The sequence below is a fragment of the Ranitomeya variabilis genome, chromosome 3, assembly GCF_051348905.1.
Source record: "Ranitomeya variabilis isolate aRanVar5 chromosome 3, aRanVar5.hap1, whole genome shotgun sequence".
NCBI lineage: Eukaryota > Metazoa > Chordata > Amphibia > Anura > Dendrobatidae > Ranitomeya > Ranitomeya variabilis.
Genome location: NC_135234.1, coordinates 143830865 through 143848935, shown reverse-complemented (window position 1 = coordinate 143848935; position 18071 = coordinate 143830865). Strand labels below are relative to the sequence as shown.

General features: G+C 37.3%; 1 protein-coding gene across 4 annotated transcripts in view; it reads left to right on the top strand.

Moving 5' to 3' along the window:
* The window catches only part of NLGN4X (neuroligin 4 X-linked), a 605880-nt gene that overhangs the window by 369665 nt on the left and 218144 nt on the right, over window positions 1–18071 (top strand). For 3 of the 4 annotated variants that reach the window (XM_077294721.1, XM_077294722.1, XM_077294720.1), the window contains one exon: window positions 11819–11971. In XM_077294721.1, coding sequence (XP_077150836.1) covers window positions 11819–11971 — 153 coding nt within the window. Of the gene's footprint in view, window positions 1–398; window positions 459–11818; window positions 11972–18071 lie in introns of all 4 variants that reach the window. The other variant, XM_077294719.1, reaches the window with a different exon arrangement.

The window sequence follows — 18071 nt, the reverse complement described above, 5'->3', positions numbered from 1 at the left end:
ATGGTTGATGTGTAAATTCTTTTGTAGGTAATTTTCCAATTTTCCAGAGTCTAAAACATTTTGTCATCTATTTCAATATATTTCCTTCAGTTTTGACATCTCTTGAACATTTTTTTTTTTTGCATTTTTTTTTACAGATAAGAGATATGTAAATTAACCTACTATTGTAAATCAAGAATCATTCCATTTTCTTTTCATTGCAAATAAATGACATTTTTTTCACATTTTCCATTTATATGTTTGCATACAATGTAACAACTTGTTACATTTTTGTATACAGCTTTTTTTATCTAAATTTATTTATTTTTCACTTTTTCAAATTTTTCATTTTACTTTTTTAAAAGCCACCGATGTTTGAATTATCTTTTTCCTTTTATTCTTCTTACTGTAACCCTCAGGAGCCAACACAAAGAAACAAGCAGATGATATAGCCAATAATGACCGTGGTGAAGATGAAGGTATTTTTTTATATTCAAGCTCAAAATGATGCATGAATATTTTTCTTTTTCAATCCATAAGCTACTTTTTTCTTGTGGCATATTTTCTTCACATTTTTATCTTCTTTATTGAGAACTGAATCTCAATCTTATTTCTTTCAAGAAGTGGTTACTACTTTTTATCTTTTTTAGTTGTTTTTCAAATATTCAAAATTCATAAGATCACATTGTCTCAAATATAATTCATAGTTCTAGTGATAGGTGCTAGAAAAATGTGTGTTCTGTAACTTTGTAGTAATCAGGTATATTAAAAGAAAACTACCAAAGCATTTGATGCCATTAAAGTAACATTAATATATTTTGTCAGTTCTTCAAAATTGTGCGCCATCATCAATTTGCATTAGTTAGATATGCTATTTGTGGCATTAAAGTATACATCATGCCTTCTATATGTGATTAAAAATGAATTACATGGAAAAGGTTCTTACAAGATTTTGCATAAAATTAAATTATACAAAATGAATACATTAATTAATTTTACAGTATCTATTTTATTTTATTAAAAACTTTGAATATTAATCTTTAATAATAAATAATAAAAACTATATATTTATATTTATATACTGTATATATATATATATATATATATATATATATATATATATATATATATATATATATATATATATATATACATATATAGTGAAACAACTGAAATTATGTCTTATATTCTAGGTTCTTTAAAGTCTGGTGACTGTGGAGGCCAGGTCATCAGGTGTAGCACCCCATCACTCTCCTTCTTAGTAAAATAGCCCTCACACAGCCTGGAGGTGTGTTTGGGGTCATTGTCCTGTTGAAAAATAAATGATGGTCCAACTAAACGCAAATCGGATGGAATAGCATGCCGCTGCAAGATGCTGTGGTAGCCATGCTGGTTCAGTATGCCTTCAATTTTGAATAAATCCCCAACAGTGTCACCAGCAAAGCACCCCCACACCATCACACCTCCTCCTCCATGCTTCACGGTGGGAACCAGGCATGTAAAGTCCATCTGTTCACCTTTTCTGCGTCGCACAAAGACACAGTGGTTGGAACCAAAGATCTCAAATTTGGACTCATCATACCAAAGCACAGATTTCAACTGGTCTAATGTCTATTCCTTGTGTTCTTTAGCCCAAACAAGTCTCTTCTGCTTGTTGCCTGTCCTTAGCAATGGTTTCCTAGCAGCTATTTCACCATGAAGGCCTGCTGCACAAAGTCTCCTCTGAACAGTTGTTGTAGAGATGTGTCTGCTGCTAGAACTCTGTGTGGCATTGACCTGGTCTCTAATCTGAGCTACTTTTAACCTGCGATTTCTGAGTCTAATGACTTGGATAAACTTATCCTCAGAAGCAGAGGTGACTCTTGATCTTCCTTTCCTGGGGCGGTCCTCATGTGAGCCAGTTTCTTTGTAGCGCTTGATGGTTTTTGCCACTGCACTTGGGGACACTTTCAAAATTTGCCCAATTTTTCGGACTGACTGACCTTCATGTCTTAAAGTAATGATGGCCACTTGTTTTTCTTTACTTAGCTGCTTTTTTCTTGCCATAATACAAATTCTAACAGTCTATTCAGAAGGACTATCAGCTGTGTATCCACCAGACTTCTGCACAGCACAACTGATGGTCCAAACCCCATTTATAAGGCAAGAAATCCCACATATTAACCCCTTAATGACCGCTGATACATCTTTTAACTGACCTGAGATAGAAGAGAATTGCATCCACATACAGGTGACAATCCAGCAGCTTCTAGTTGTATACTATAGCTGACAAGTTGCTGCATCAGCTACGATCAGTGTTTGCACCAGCCATACCTGTTTAACCCCTCATATGCTGCCGTCAATAATGGCTATATCATATAAATAGTTAAAAGAGTATGGGTACTTTCACTTTATGCCCATTGGCATCCTGAGATCAAGATTGTGTGGTCCTGATATTTGCCATAGCATTTCACAGCCAAATAGTGGCCTTAGAGTCTCCAGGCTAGAGTGGCATATTCAGAAGTTAGTGACATTTAGGTGGTAAGGATACACTTTTCCGTTTCTGTTATGCCATTTTGCATTAATTTCTGGAAATCACCCGAAGGGTTAATAATCTACCTGACAGCAGTTTTCAGTATGTCAGGAATGCTGTTTTTAAAATGGTATCTCTTTTGGGGGGTTTCCAATATGTGGGAAGTCTCTTCAAACCTGTATAAGTCCCTAAAAAATTACATTTTGTAAATTTCCATAAAAAAATGAAAAATAGTTGCTCCATTTTTAAACCTCCTAAAATGCTAACAAAATAAAATAACATTTTACAAATGATGCTTATGTAAAGCAGGCATGTGGGAAATGTTATTTATTAAGATATTTCTATGATATGACTCTCTGGATCAAAGGGATAACATTCAAAATTTGAAAATAGCAAATTTTTTATAAATTTTCTGATATATTTTATAAATAAACTTAAAACATATCAACCTAAGTTTACCATTATCATGAAGTATGATGTGCCACAAAAAAACATTCTCAAAATCACTGGAATTTGTTGAAGCTTTCCAGAGTTATTACCACAAAAAGGGGAACTGGTCAGATTTTAAAAATTTGGCTCCATCATTAAGGGGTTAAACCTGACAGGGCACACCTGTGAATTGAAAACCATTACTGGTGACTACCTCTTGAAGCTCATGAAGACAATGCCAAAAGTGTGCAAAGCAGTCATCAAAGCAATAGGTGGCTACTTTGAAGAACCTAGAATATAAGACATATTTTCAGTTGTTTCACACTTTTTTGTTAAGTATATAATTCCACATGTGTTAATTCATAGTTTTGATGCCTTCAGTGTGAATGTACAATTTTTATAGTCATGGAAATACTGAAAAATATTTAAATGAGAAGGTGTGTCCAAACTTTCGGTCTGTATTGTATATACATACTGTTTTGTCTCCTTTTTTTACCATTAATCAGTTTGATTCTTAAAAACAGTGAATATGCCATTTCATGTCTTTTAATGTTTTCTTTCCAGGATTGAGACTCCAGTGTAATAAAAACATATGGTTTAAATAAACACATGAAGCATTCCTTTGTATAATAATTATCACATTTGTCATATTTAGCCCTATAATAACCAAGACCCATACATTTATGACTATTGGTATATTAAAGGGAACCTGTCAGCACAAAAATACAGTCCAATCTGCAGACATCATGTTATGTAGCAGGAGGAGCTGAGCAGATATACAGCTCTGGTAAAAATTAAGAGACCACTGCAAAATTTTCAAGTTTATCTGATTTTACTCTTCATAGGCATATTTTTGAGTAAAATGTAAATTGTTCTTTTATTCTATAAACTACTGACAACATGTCTCCGAAGTTCCAAGTAATACATTTTGCAATTATTTTCTGAATATGAGAAATAGTCAAAATAACAAAAAAATGCAGACCTCAAATAATGCAAAGAAAACCAAGTTAATAATAATTTAGAAGCAACAATACTAATGCTTTAACTTAGGAAGAGTTCAGAAATCAATATTTTGTATAATAAACATGATTTTAATCACATCTTTCATGTGTCTTGGCGTGATTTCCACCAGTCTTTCACACTGCTTTTGGGTGACCTTATGCAACTCCTGGTACAAAAATATAAGCAGTTCCTCTTTGATGGCTTGTGACTATCCATCTTCCTCTTGATTACATTCTAGAGGTTTTCATTGGGGTTCAGGTCTAGAGATTGGGCTTGCCATGTCAGGGATTTGATGTGGTGGTCCTTCATCCACACCTTGATTGACCTAGCTGTGTGGCATGGCAATATGTCCTGCTGCAAAAAGCAGGCCTCAGAGTTGGGAAACATTGCCTGAGCAGAAGAAATTAACTGTTTTTTCCAGGATGAACTTGTATGCGGCTTGATTCATATGTCCTTCGAAAAGATTAACCTGCCCAATATCAGCCTTGCTGAAGCATCCCCAGATCATCACTGATCCTCCACCAAATTTCACAGTGGGTGCAATACACTGTGGCTTGTTTGCCTCTCCAGGTCTCCGTCTAACCATTAGATGACCAGGTGTTGGGCAAAGCAGAAAATTAGACTCATCAGAGAAGATTACCTTATTCCAGTACTCTATGATCCAATCCTTATGGTCTTTGTCAAACTTTAGCCTGACTCTCCTTTGCTTCTCATTGATGAAAGGCTTTTTTCTAGCTTCACATGACTTGAGTCCTACCTCTAGGAGCCTGTTACAAACTATTCTTGCAGTGCACTTCACCCCAGCTGCCATTTGCCATACCTTTTGTAGGTCACTTGATGTCATCCTGCAGTTGCTAAGTGATATTCAAATAAGATGACGGTCATCCTGGTTAGTGGAGAGTCGCTTTCGCCCTCTGCCGGTCTGTAACTTTGTTGTCCCCAATGTCTGCTGTAATGGACTGCCGTCTTAGAAATTTTAAGGATGGAGGCAACATGACACTCACTGTGTTTTTCTGCTAGTAAAGGCAGAATTGAGCCCTTCTTTTCCTCACTCAAGATATTCTTTTCAACTCCTTTGGCATGGTTAAAGGGAACCTGTCACCCCCCAAATCAAAGATGAGCTAAACCCACCAGCTTGGGTGGGAGGTCCGATCTGATGGGCGTCGCGGTCCAACCGGCGCCTCCTATCTTCTTACAATGACATCCTCTTCTTGTCTTTACGCTGTGGCTCCGGCACAGGCGTACTTTGTCTGCCCTGTGCCAGACCTCTCTGACCTTTCCCGACATCTGCACACTGCAGTACTTTGCTCTGCCCTCAACAGGGCAGACAAAGTACGCCTGCGCCGGAGCTGTGGCATGAAGACAAGAAAAGGACATCATCGTAAGAAGATAGGAGGTGCTGGACTGGACCTCGACACCCATCGGACCGGACCGCAGCTGACCGCCCCTGGGTGAGTATAATCTAACCTATTTTTCTCATCTTTCAGGATACATCAGGGGCTTATCTACAGCATTACAGAATGCTGTAGATAAGCCCCTGATGCTGGTGGGCTTAGCTCATCTTCGATTTTGGTGGTTACAGGTTCCCTTTAATAGTTATTTTTTCATTCCTATTATTTTTTGGATATTACTAGCACTTGTTTTGCCACCCAGCTTGTCCTATTGCAAGAGGTTTGTGAACACCACAGCAGTGTTTTTTATACTGTACTTCATTAAATAAAATTTGGTTCAGGTGATCACCTAATCAGAAGCACATTAAGTAGAATGAGGTGTACTCTTGTTGGAATTCAACTGACACTGAAATGGAATGGCTGTCAGACATGTAGAGAAGTTCTTTTTTTTTTAAACTGTGCAGTGGTATCTTAATTTTTGACAGAGCTGTATATTGAGCTCTAGGGGAAAAGGTTAAGCATAGCCTGTGTTTTCATCATTTATCCAATTAATGACTGCCAATATGTCTTTTTACTGACCTGAAATATAAGAGAATGGCATCCCCATACAAGTGACAATCCAGCAGCTGTCGGCTGTACACTATAGCTGACAACTTGCTGCATCAACCAAGATCAGTATTGGCACCGTGCATACATATTTAACCCCATAGATGCTGCTGTCAATAGTGACTACATCATATAAATGTTTAACAGATTGTGGGGGCTTCCGCTTTAATCTCAACAACACCCAGAGATCATGATTGTGTGGTCTTGAAGTTTGCCATGGCTAATCATTGCCAAATAGCAGCCTTAGAGTCTCCGGGCTATAGCAGCCTGTTCAGAAGTTAGCGACATTTATGTGGTAAAAATACACTTTTTCAATCCTATCATGCCACCTTGCATTATCTCCTGAAAATCACCTGAAATGTTAATAAACTACCTGACAGAAGTTTTCAATATGTCAAGGGGTGCGGTTTTTGAAAAGGTATCACTTTTGGAGGGTTCCAAAATATACGTCCCCCAAAGTCACTTCAAACCTGGATAGGTCCCTCAAACCAATACATTTTGTAAATTTCTTTGAAAAATTGAAAAATTATTGCTACATTTTTAAACCTCATAAAATGCTAACAAAATAAAATAACATTTAATAAATGGTGCTTATATAAACGAGACATTTGGAAAATGGTATTTATAAATGTTTTCTGTGGTATAACTATCTGTATTAAAGGGATAACGAAAGTTTTAAAATATCAATTTTATTTACATTTTTGTCAAATTTCTCATACTTTTTATAAATAAACACAAAACATATCGACCTAAATTTACAATTATCATAAATTATAATTTGCCACTAAAAAACAATCACACAATCAATGGGATTTGAAGCATTCCAGAGTTACTGTATCATCACATAAAGTGACATTGATCAGAATTCAACAATTTGGCCTGGTCACTAAGGGATTAAATATTTGCTGCTACTGGGATTTTGGGTCAAGTGGGAGGTCCTATTAGTGACTGACAGCTTTCTATGTATAAGTGTGCAAATAGCTATAGCAGTCAATCACTGATAGGACCACTCACTGGACCAAAAATTCCAGAAAGAGCAAATACTTAAAGCATGAAAACACAGGTTATATAATATATATAAATCTGCTGAGTTCCCACTGCACTTTAACTTGGTGCCTTTACATAGGATGGCATTTTTGTGGTGACAGGTTCACTTTAAATATATGGGTTAAATTTACTCCAACTGCAATCCAGCATGAGAAGGTTTAATGCTTGGCTTTCAATCAAGGCTGAGGACCCTGTGATGCAGACAGAAACAGTATATTACAATGAGTTCCATGCAATGTACAGAAAATGTGATGCTTTTGTAGGACCTGGTGATAACACGATAGCCAAGTGTCTGCTGACATAGCAGATCTGCTGAGTCCTAACAGACCCGTATTAACTTTGCTACTCATCTTGGTTGATTTCCCCTATTACTCGGGCCTCTATTAATGTCCTTCTTGCAATAAAAAAAAACAATCAGTAGAGGAAAAAAAAATATTTGAACTTTTTGAGGACATATTAATTATAAATATAAACAAATAGAACATCTATTAAAAAAATAAAAAAAGGAATAGAAAGTAATAACTCTCCTCGACAAAAATAACATCCATTAAACAGGATTTTTTTTGGGTGAAATGTGAACTTTTAAATATGTAAATTAAAAAAAAGCTAAAAATTGCTTTTTTCTGCACTTGCATTGCAAACAAAAATTATATAAGTCACACAGCATTTGTGCAACAAAGCAAAGCTATACCATAATAAAATTCATTCCACACGAAACAAAGCCTCACACAGCCACATGAGAGTAAAAAATGTTGCTGCTGAAAAGAAGAGAATCAAAAACTAACAAATTGATCAGTCTTTAAAAGGGTTTACTGTTTTTGTAATAAATACCTTAAAATTATATAAAAAAAACCCCACTATTAACCATGTTGCTTAGTGCTTATAAACCAGGGCCAGATTGGCACTAAAAAACAGCAGTGTCACATTGATCCCACCTGCCCATATACAATATAATCTTTCCCTGATCCCCAAAATAAAGTGCAACAATCCCATGGCATAATTTTATTTGTCACACCACCCACCACTCTGCTAAATGAGTTGCCTGGTAATTATTGGGAGGTAAGCAGCACTAGTGACGTTACATCTTCACATACCTTGTAGGAAGTTTGCACTTTCAGCAAGTTTTGAGGATTTTTACGTTTGTACATAGAATCATAGAATGTTAGAGTTGGAAGCCACCTCAAGAGTTATTGACATAGCCATGAAGTATATTTTGAATTTCTACTAGTGATGAGTGAGTATACTCATTGCTTGTGTTTTCCAGAGCACGCTCGGGTGGTCTCCGAGTATTTGGTAGTGCTTGGAGATTTAGTTTTCCTCACCACAGCTCCATGAATTATGGCTACTAGACAGGCTGAATACATGTGGGGGTTGCCTGTTTGTTAGGGAATTCCCACATGTATTCAGGCTGTCAAGCAGCCATAAATCATGCAGCTGAGGTGACGAAAACTGAATCTCCGAGCACTATCAAATACTTGGAGACCACCCGATCATGCTCAGGAAGTTGCGAGCAACAATGCTATTCGCTCATCACTAATTGCTACATGTGTACAATATCAGAACCACCATGAGCACATGAATGCAGCACTAGAATCACCATCCGCATATGAATGCAGTTTCAGAACCACCATAAGCACATGAACAAAACATCACAGTCAGTACATGAATGTAGTGCCAGAGCCACTGTCAGTACATGGATTCAGTGACATACTCACTGTCAGCACATGAACGCAGTTCCAAATTGACTGTCAGTGCATGAATTCAGTGTCAGAATCACCATCAACACATTAATGCATCACCAGAACTATAATTAGTACATGTATAGTGAAGGAAATTGTTGATCCCTTGCTGATTTTGTAAATTTGCCCACTGACAAAGACATGAACAGTCTATAATTTTAAGGGTAGGTTAATTTTAACATTGAGATTTACAATAGCAAAAATAAAATCCAGAAAATCACATTGTATAAATTATACTATTTTATTTCCATTTAGCAGTGAGAAATAAGTATTTGATCCATTACCAACCATTAAGAGTTCTGGCACCTATAGGCCAGTTAGATCTCCGCACTGTATCCCTCCGCCGTGAGTTCATTATAGTTCATACTGTCACTTGCGGCACCTTTGTGTGGTAAAATTCTCACCCAGTGTTGAAGTAAAGCGAGAGCCTTAACCCAGGTAACCTCTTCAGTGATGCACTGCAGGAGCCATTGTCTCCTGTCAGTATGTCACTGGAGGCCTATAGAGCTGTCACATCTCCTGATGTGACAGCTCTATAGGGGAGATCGTCATGGGACACTCATTATTAAATGGACTGCATCGGACCAGGGAGTATTTGTGTTGGTTTTTTATTTTTTATTTTTTGCAGGAGATCGAGAGCGTTGCATGGATTGGCAGAACAATAAAGATGGCAAAACTGTATAGTGTTTTATTTAATTGAAATACTTTTTTCTGGCTGTGTGTTTATTTAACCTTTTCACAACTATAGGATTAGTAATGGATAGGGGAGTTATTGATGCCTCTCCATCACTAAGCCGGCTTGATGTCACCTTACAATTCAAAGGTGACATTAACCCCCTATAACCCCATAGGCCACAACTACAGGGCAGTGGGAAGAGGGTGCTAAGTGCCGGAATTGGCACATCTTACAGATGCGCCATTTCTGGGGCAGCTTTGAGCTAGTGTTTGTAGCCAGGGGGCCAATATCCATGGCCCCTTCCTAGGCTATGAATATCAGCCCGCAGCTGTCTGCAGATCCTTTTCTGACTATTGATTATAGGGGACCCCATGTTGTAAAGGCTAAATTTACAGCTGCGGGCTGATATTCATAGCCTGGGAAAATCCATGGGTATTAACCCCTTCAGAGGCGATAAACATCGGCCCCTAGTCACTGGCTTTCCCTCTCTGGAGCATAAAATTGTGCTGAGCCCACGCCATTTTTTTACATATTTTTATTAATTAAACAGATATTGTGTTTAAGGCCGGAATCACACTTGTGAAAAACTCGCACGAGTCTCTCACATCAATACCTGGCACTGCCACTAGCACTCGGGACCAGAGCGTGTGGCTGCATGTATTTTTAGGCAGCTGAATGCTCTGGTCCCGAGTGCCGATGGCAGTGCCGGGTATTGAGGTGCGAGACTTGTGCAAGTTTCTCGCAAGTGTGACCCCAGCCTAACACAGATTTTGTGTGTGTGTATGTGTCTTTATTTAACTCTTTATGTACCATTTTATTATGTTTATTACTAAACATTGGGCTTGGTATTATCTATCTGTCTATATAGACAGATCTATAGATAGATAGATAGATAGATAGATAGATAGATAGATAGATAGATAGATAGATAGATAGACAGATAATCAGAAAAATCAGGCAGCGCTCCAAAAATCTAAATAAAAAAACGTGGCTTTACTGATCCATTAGCAACAACATTTCAGCAGATTTGTCTGCCTTTCTCATGTCAGGCTTGAGAAAGGCAGATAAATCTGCTGAAACATTGCTGCTAATGGATCAGTAAAGCCAAGGTTTTTCATTTTAGTTTTTGGAGTGCTACTGTTTTTTTCTGATTTTCTACTTTGGAGGTCTGGACATCACCTTTACAGGTTTCATTGCACCCGTTTCTTTTCTAGTGCTGCCAAATTTTTTTTAGTTAATTATATAGAAAGGTAAATCTATCTATAGATCTATCTATCTATAGATCTATCTATCTATCTATCTATCTATCTATCTATCATCTATCTATCTATCTATCTATCTATCTATCTATCTATCTATCATCTATCCATATTTCTGTGTGTGTAAACATTATTCTTCGATGGAGTATGTAAATGAAGAGGTTGGACAAGAAATTACATCACAATTCTTCTTTTTTTGTTCAATAATAGACCTTAATTTAGCTTTCAAAAATGCATACAAATCCGCATGAAAATCCGCATCGAAAACACATCAAAAACACATCAAATCCATGTGGATTTTTACCTGCATTTTCTGCCAAGAGATGCAGAATCTGCACAGAAAATTCCACAGGCAAATCTGGAACGTGTTCACAGACCCTAAGGGGTTAAGATTATTTTAAGAGTTTTAGAATAAATCTTGGTTTGATCTATTCATGTGTCCTGGATTCCCTACCACATTGGAACATATTGTATATATTTGCACAGTATTTATCTGGTTTCATCTACGGAAAAGAAAACTGCAAAAATGTGAGAAATAAAATGAAAATAAAAATATTGAAACATTGAAATGCTTCCCCAAAGGTCTTTTATGACACTGTAAAGGGGAACCAATATGGTTAATAAATGTAAAATAAAATCAATAAATAAAGAATAGCTTAAAAAAGACAGAAAAGTAAATAAGCCAAATAAAAATAACACTGTCTAGTCCTGCCCCAGAAAAATGTGTCTGATATATAGAAATAATTGTTACAAAATGGAGAAGTTTTTAACTGTATTTCAGTGGTCATAAAAAAGATAAAAATTCAAAAAACAGACACAAAAAAGTAGGATAATAGAATATAACAATCTGCATGTTGAAGTGCACACATATGGAGTGAACTTAGTATTTGTAGGTCAAAACCAGAAGTAGAAGAGAGCCAAACCTTCTGATTTTGCTGTTACTCATTGTTAACACATGGTTAAAAGAGGTACATGATATTTTGAATATTTTCCTTTTTAATAATTGTAGAGCAAATGTATTGCACAGGCAAATATGATAAACAAAATGGCTTTTTAAAAGCATTACTGAAAACTTAAGCTGGGTGTTAATAACATTTTTTACAGAAAATCTTGCGTTACAAAAATATAGGAAATTGCAATTTTTGAACTATGTGATCCTTACTTATACTTTCTTTTAGATATCCATGATCCAAATAATAAGAAACCAGTTATGGTTTACATCCATGGAGGTTCGTACATGGAGGGTACTGGAAACATGATTGATGGGAGTATTCTTGCAAGTCATGGAAATGTCATTGTCATTACAGTCAACTACAGATTAGGTATTCTTGGTAAGTCAACCATTACTATACTCTCATATTTTCTGATCATTCTTTTTGTCCTTTAAAATTAAAGCAGATTTTTTTAGTAAATAAAGATTCTACAAAATACATTTAATCTTTCAGTAAATATATAAGTCTACACAAAGAATAATAGTCTGCAGTCATACTCATGAAGGTAAACTTGTCTGGTATCTCAATCCATTTTTCAATAGCTAGTTATAATAGTAAGCTGTTAGAATCTTTCTTTAATACTTGAAAGACAAGGGAAATATGTCCTTGAATTGTGCCATAAAACCTCAAGACAAGCAGCATGACTCTTGGCATCAACATTCCAGTCTCAAAGTTTCATTTTGGGTTCTCTGCATTTAAGAAGATGAAAAAATATAACTAAAAGTGAACATATTATTAATCACAACATAAATAAGCATTGGAAAAATACTATTTAAGATTTAAGGGGCATAATTTTTTTTTTGCAATGAGCTGTATAACCAGACTACAATCTGCAGACAAGAGTGGAGCCATTTTATTCAAATCATTGACAAGTTACATTAACCCCTTAATCCCATATGACGTATTATCCTGTCGAGGTGGGGTGGGCCTTAATTCCCATCGACGGGATAGTACATCATATGTGATCGGCCGCGCTCACGGGGGGAGCGTGGCCGATCGCGGCCGGGTGTCAGCTGACTATCGCAGCTGACATCCGGCACTATGTGCCAGGAGTGGTCACGGACCACCACCGGCACATTAACCCCCGGCACACTGCAATCAAACATGATCGCAGTGTTCCGGTGGTATAGGGAAGCTCCGCGCAGGGAGGGGGCTCCCTGCGTGCTTCCCTGAGACCCTTGGAACAACGCGATGTGATCGCGTTGCTCCGAGCATCTCTTACCTCCTATTGCTGCAGGCCCTGGATCCAAAATGGCCGCGAGGCTGCATCCGGGTCCTGCAGGGACTACTTCTGGGTCCAGAGCAGGCAATGGTAAGCTTGCTGCACTGTAAGTCAGATCGCTGATCTGACAGAGTGCTGTGCAAACTGTCAGATCAGCGATCTGTGATGTCCCCCCTGGGACAAAGTAAAAAAGTTTCAAAAAAAAAATTCCACATGTGTAAAAAAAAAATTCCTAAATAAAGAAAAAAAAATATTATTCCCATAAATACATTTCTTTATCTAAATAAAAAAAAACAATAAAAGTACACATATTTAGTATCACCGCATCCGTAACGACCCAACCTATAAAACTGTCCCACTAGTTAACCCCTTCAGTGAACACTGTAAGGAAAAAAAAAAACGAGGCAAAAAACAACGCTTTATTATCATACCGCCGGACAAAAAATGAAATAACACGCGATCAAAAAGATGGATATAAATAAACATAGTACCGCTGAAAACGTCATCTTGTCCCGCAAAATATGAGCCACCATACAGCATCATAAGCAAAAAAATAAAAAAAGTTATAGTCCTCAGAATAAAGCGATGCCAAAATAATTATTTTTTCTATAAAATAGCTTTTATCGTATAAAAGCGCCAAAACATAAAAAAATGATATAAATGAGATATCGCTGTAATCGTACTGACCCGAAGAACAAAACTGCTTTATCAATTTTACCAAACGTGGAACGGTATAAACGCCTCCTCCAAAAGAAATTCATGAATAGCTGGTTTTTGGTCATTCTGCCTCACAAAAATTGGAATAAAAAGCAATCAAAAACTGTCACGTGTCCGAAAATGTTACCAATAAAAACGTCAATTTGTCCCGCAAAAAAAATACCTCACATGACTCTCTGGACCAAAATATGGAAAAATTATAGGTCTCAAAATGTGGAGACGCAAAAACTTTTTTGCTATAAAAAGCGTCTTTTAGTGTGTGACAGCTGGCAATCATAAAAATCCGCTATAAAAAACGCTATAAAAGTAAATCAAACCCCCCTTAATCACCCCCTTAGTTAGGGAAAAATGATAAAATTAAAAAAAGTGTTTATTTCCATTTTCCCATTAGAGTTAGGGCTAGGGTTAGGGCTAGGGTTAGGGTTGGGGCTAGGGTTGGAGCTAAAGTTAGGGTTAGGGTTGGGGCGAAAGTTAGGGTTAGGGTTGGGGCTAAAGTTAGAATTAGGGTTGGGGCTAAAGTTAGGGTTAGGGTTTGGATTACATTTACGGTTAGGATTAGGGTTGGGATTAGAGTTAGGGGTGTGTCAGGGTTAGGGGTGTGGTTAAGGTTACCATTCGGATTAGGGTTAAGGGTGTGTTTGGATTAGGGTTTCAGGTAGAATTGGGGAGTTTCCACTGTTCAGGCAAATCAGGGGCTCTCCAAACGCGACATGGCATCCGATCTCAATTCCAGCCAATTCTGCGCTGAAAAAGTAAAACAGTGCTCCTTCCTTTCCGAGCTCTCTCGTGTGCCCAAACAGAGGTTTGCCCCAACATATGGGGTATCAGTGTACTCGGGACAAATTGGACAACAACTTTTGGGGTCCAAGTTCTCTTGTTATCCTTGGGAAAATAAAAATTTGGGGGGCTAAAAATAATTTTTGTGGGAAAAAATATTTTTTATTTTCACGGCTCTGCATTTTAAACTGTAGTGAAACACTTGGGGGTTCAAAGTTCTCACAACACATCTAGATAAGTTCCTTGGGACATCTAGTTTCCAATATGGCATCACTTGTGGGGGGTTTCTACTGTTTGGGTACATCAGGGGCTCTGCAAATGCAACGTGATGCCTGCAGACCAATACATCTAATTCTGCATTCCAAATGGCACTCCTTCCCTTCCGAGCTCTGCCATGTGCCCAAACAGTGGTTTCCCCACATATGGTGTATCAGCGTACTCAGGACAAATTGGACAACGACTATTGGGGTCCAATTTATCCTGTTACCCTTGTGAAAATACAAAACTGCAGGTAAAAAATCATTTTGTGAAAACAAAAATTATTTTCACGGCTTTGCGTTATAAACTGTAGTGAAACACTTGGGGGTTCAAAGCTCTCAAAACACATCTAGATAAGTTCCTTAGGGGGTCTACTTTCCAAAATGGTGTCACTTTTGGGGGGTTTTAATGTTTAGGCACATCAGGGGCTCTCCAAACACGACATGGTGTCCCATCACAAACGGCGCTCCTTCCCTTCCGAGCTCTGCCATGCCCCAACCAGTCATTTACCCCCACATATTGGGTATCGGCGTACTCAGGACAAATTGCACAATAACTTTTGAGGTCCAATTTCTTCTCTTACCCTTGGGAAAATAAAAAATTGGGGGCGAAAAAATAATTTTTGTGAAAAAATTTGATTTTTTATTTTTACGGCTCTGCATTATAAACTTCTGTGAAGCACTTGTTAGGTCAAAGTACTCACCACACATCTAGATAAGTTCCTTAAGGGGTTTACTTTCCAAAATGATGTCACTTGTTGGGGGTTTCAATGTTTAGGCACATCAGGGGCTCTCCAAACGCAACATGGCGTCCCATCTTAATTCCAGTCAATTTTGCATTGAAAAGCAAAATGGCGCTCCTTCCATTCCGAGCTCTGCTATGCGCCCCAACAGTGGTTTACCCCCACATATGGGGTATCATCGTACTCAGGACCAATTTCACAACAACTTTTGTGGTCTAATTTCTTCTCTTACCCTTGGGAAAATAAAAAATTGGGGGCGAAAATATCATTTTTGTGAAAAAATATGATTTTTTATTTTTACGGCTCTGCATTATAAACTTCTGTGAAGCAGTTGTTGGGTCAAAGTGCTCACCTCACATCTAAATAAGTTCCTTAAGGGGTCTACTTTCCAAAATAGTGTCACTTGTGGGGGGTTTCAATGTTTACGCACATCAGTAGCTCTCCAAACGCAACCATGGCGTCCCATCTCAATTCCAGTCAATTTTGCATTGAAAAGTCAAATGGCGATCCTTCCCTTCCGAGCTCTGCTGTGCACCCAAACAGTGCTTTACACCCACATATGGGGTATTAGCGTACTCAGGACAAATTGCACAACAATTTTTGGGGTCCAATTTCTTTCCTTACCCTTTAGAAAATAAAAAAATGGGGGTGAAAAAATCCTTTTTGTGAAAAAATATGATTTTTTATTTTTACGGCTCTGCGTAATAAACTTCTGTGAAGCACTTGGTGGGTCAAAGTGCTCACCACATATCTAGATAAGTTCCTTAGGGGGTCTACTTTTGAAAATGGTGTCACTTGTGGGGGGTTTCAATGTTTAGGCACATCAGGGGCTCTCCAAACGCAACATGGCGTCCAATCTCAATTCCAGTCAATTTTGCATTGAAAAGTAAAATGGCGCTCCTTTCCTTCCGAGCTCTGCCATGCGCCCAAACAGTGGTTTGCCCCCACATATGGGGTATCAGCATACTCAGGACAAATTGTACAACAACTTTTGGGGTCTATTTTCTCCTGTTACCCTTGGTAAAATAAAACAAATTGGAGCTGAAATAAATTTTGTGTGAAAAAATGTTAAATGTTCATTTTTATTTAAACATTCCAAAAATTCCTGTGAATCACCTGAAGGGTTAATAAACTTCTTGAATGTGGTTTTGAGCACCTTGAGGGGTGCAGTTTTTAGAATGGTGTCACACGTGGGTATTTTCTATCATATAGACCCCTCAAAATGACTTCAAATGAGATGTGGTCCCTAAAAAAAATGGTGTTGTAAAAATGAGAAATTGCTGGTCAACTTTTAACCCTTATAACTCCCTAACAAAAAAAAATTTGGTTCCAAAATTGTGCTGATGTAAAGTAGACATGTGGGAAATGTTACTTATTAAGTATTTTGCATGACATATCTCTGTGATTTAAGGGCATAAAAATTCAAAGTTGGAAAATTGCGAAATTTTCAAAATTTTTGCCAAATTTACATTTTTTTCACAAATAAACGCAAGTTATATCAAATAAATTTTACCACTATCATGAAGTACAATATGTCATGAGAAAAAAATGTCAGAATCGCTAAGACCTGTTGAAGCCTTCCAGAGTTATGACCTCATAAAGGGACAGTGGTCAGAATTGTAAAAATTGGCCCAGTCATTAACGTGCAAACCACCCTCGGGGCTTAAGGGGTTAAACATAATGATAAATGGCTTTTACGAGAGCTAGCATATATTCAAATGGTGAAAATTTTGCCAAATTAAGTCTTTTCCTGGTTCAGCACCAAAATGAGCACAAGTTACGAAAGTGGTGGAGCATAAAATCACACAATGACTCCATTGTGACAAAACTGTAAGTAATGCATGTATTTCTGATGAGGTTAACATCAATTAACACTTTTACAACTATTATGCTAAAACTTTTACTACTTTTGCAGGAGTATTGCAGCATTTTTTTGCTTATCAAAGGGCTTTATTTATGTAAGGCTCTGCCGCTGCAATTATGCAATTGTGTATCTATCTGCTTTATCCTTACCAACCCATGTAAATGTACATTTACAAATAGCAGTGAGTGCCTTTGTGTAAAATACTATCTTTAGTAAAATGTAATTGAAATTGTTTAAATGTTCTAACATCTTGATCTTTAAAGTATGCAATGTACAGCAGTTCAATCAATTGTTGTTTTGTTCTTCACTATGAGTGTTATGTACCACTTAAAAGCCAACATAGTTTAACCCCTTTGAGACCATGCCCTTTTTCGTTTTTGCATTTCTGTTTTTCACTCCCCTCCTTCCCAGAGCCATAACTTTTTTATTTTTCTGTCAATATGGCCATGTGGGGGCTTGTTTTTGTGGGACGAGTTGTACTTTTGAGTGACACCATTGGTTTTACCATATTGTGTACTCAAAAATGGGAAAAAATTGCAAGTGACGTGAAATTGCAAAAAAAGTGCAATTGCACAACCTTTTTTGGGGGGAGTTTTTGTTACCAGGTTCACCACATGCTAAAACTGACCTGCCATTGTGATTCTCCAGTTCATTAGTAGTTCATAGACACCAAAACATGTCTAAGGTCTTTTTTATTTAAGTGGTGAAAAAAAATCCAAAGTTTGCTAAAAAAAATAATAAATTGCGCCATTTTAAAAGACCCATAGCGTTTCTATTTTTAGTGATCTCGGGTTGGGGGAAGCTTACCTTTTGCACGCCAAGCTGAAGATTTTATTGATACTATTTTGGTGCAGATATA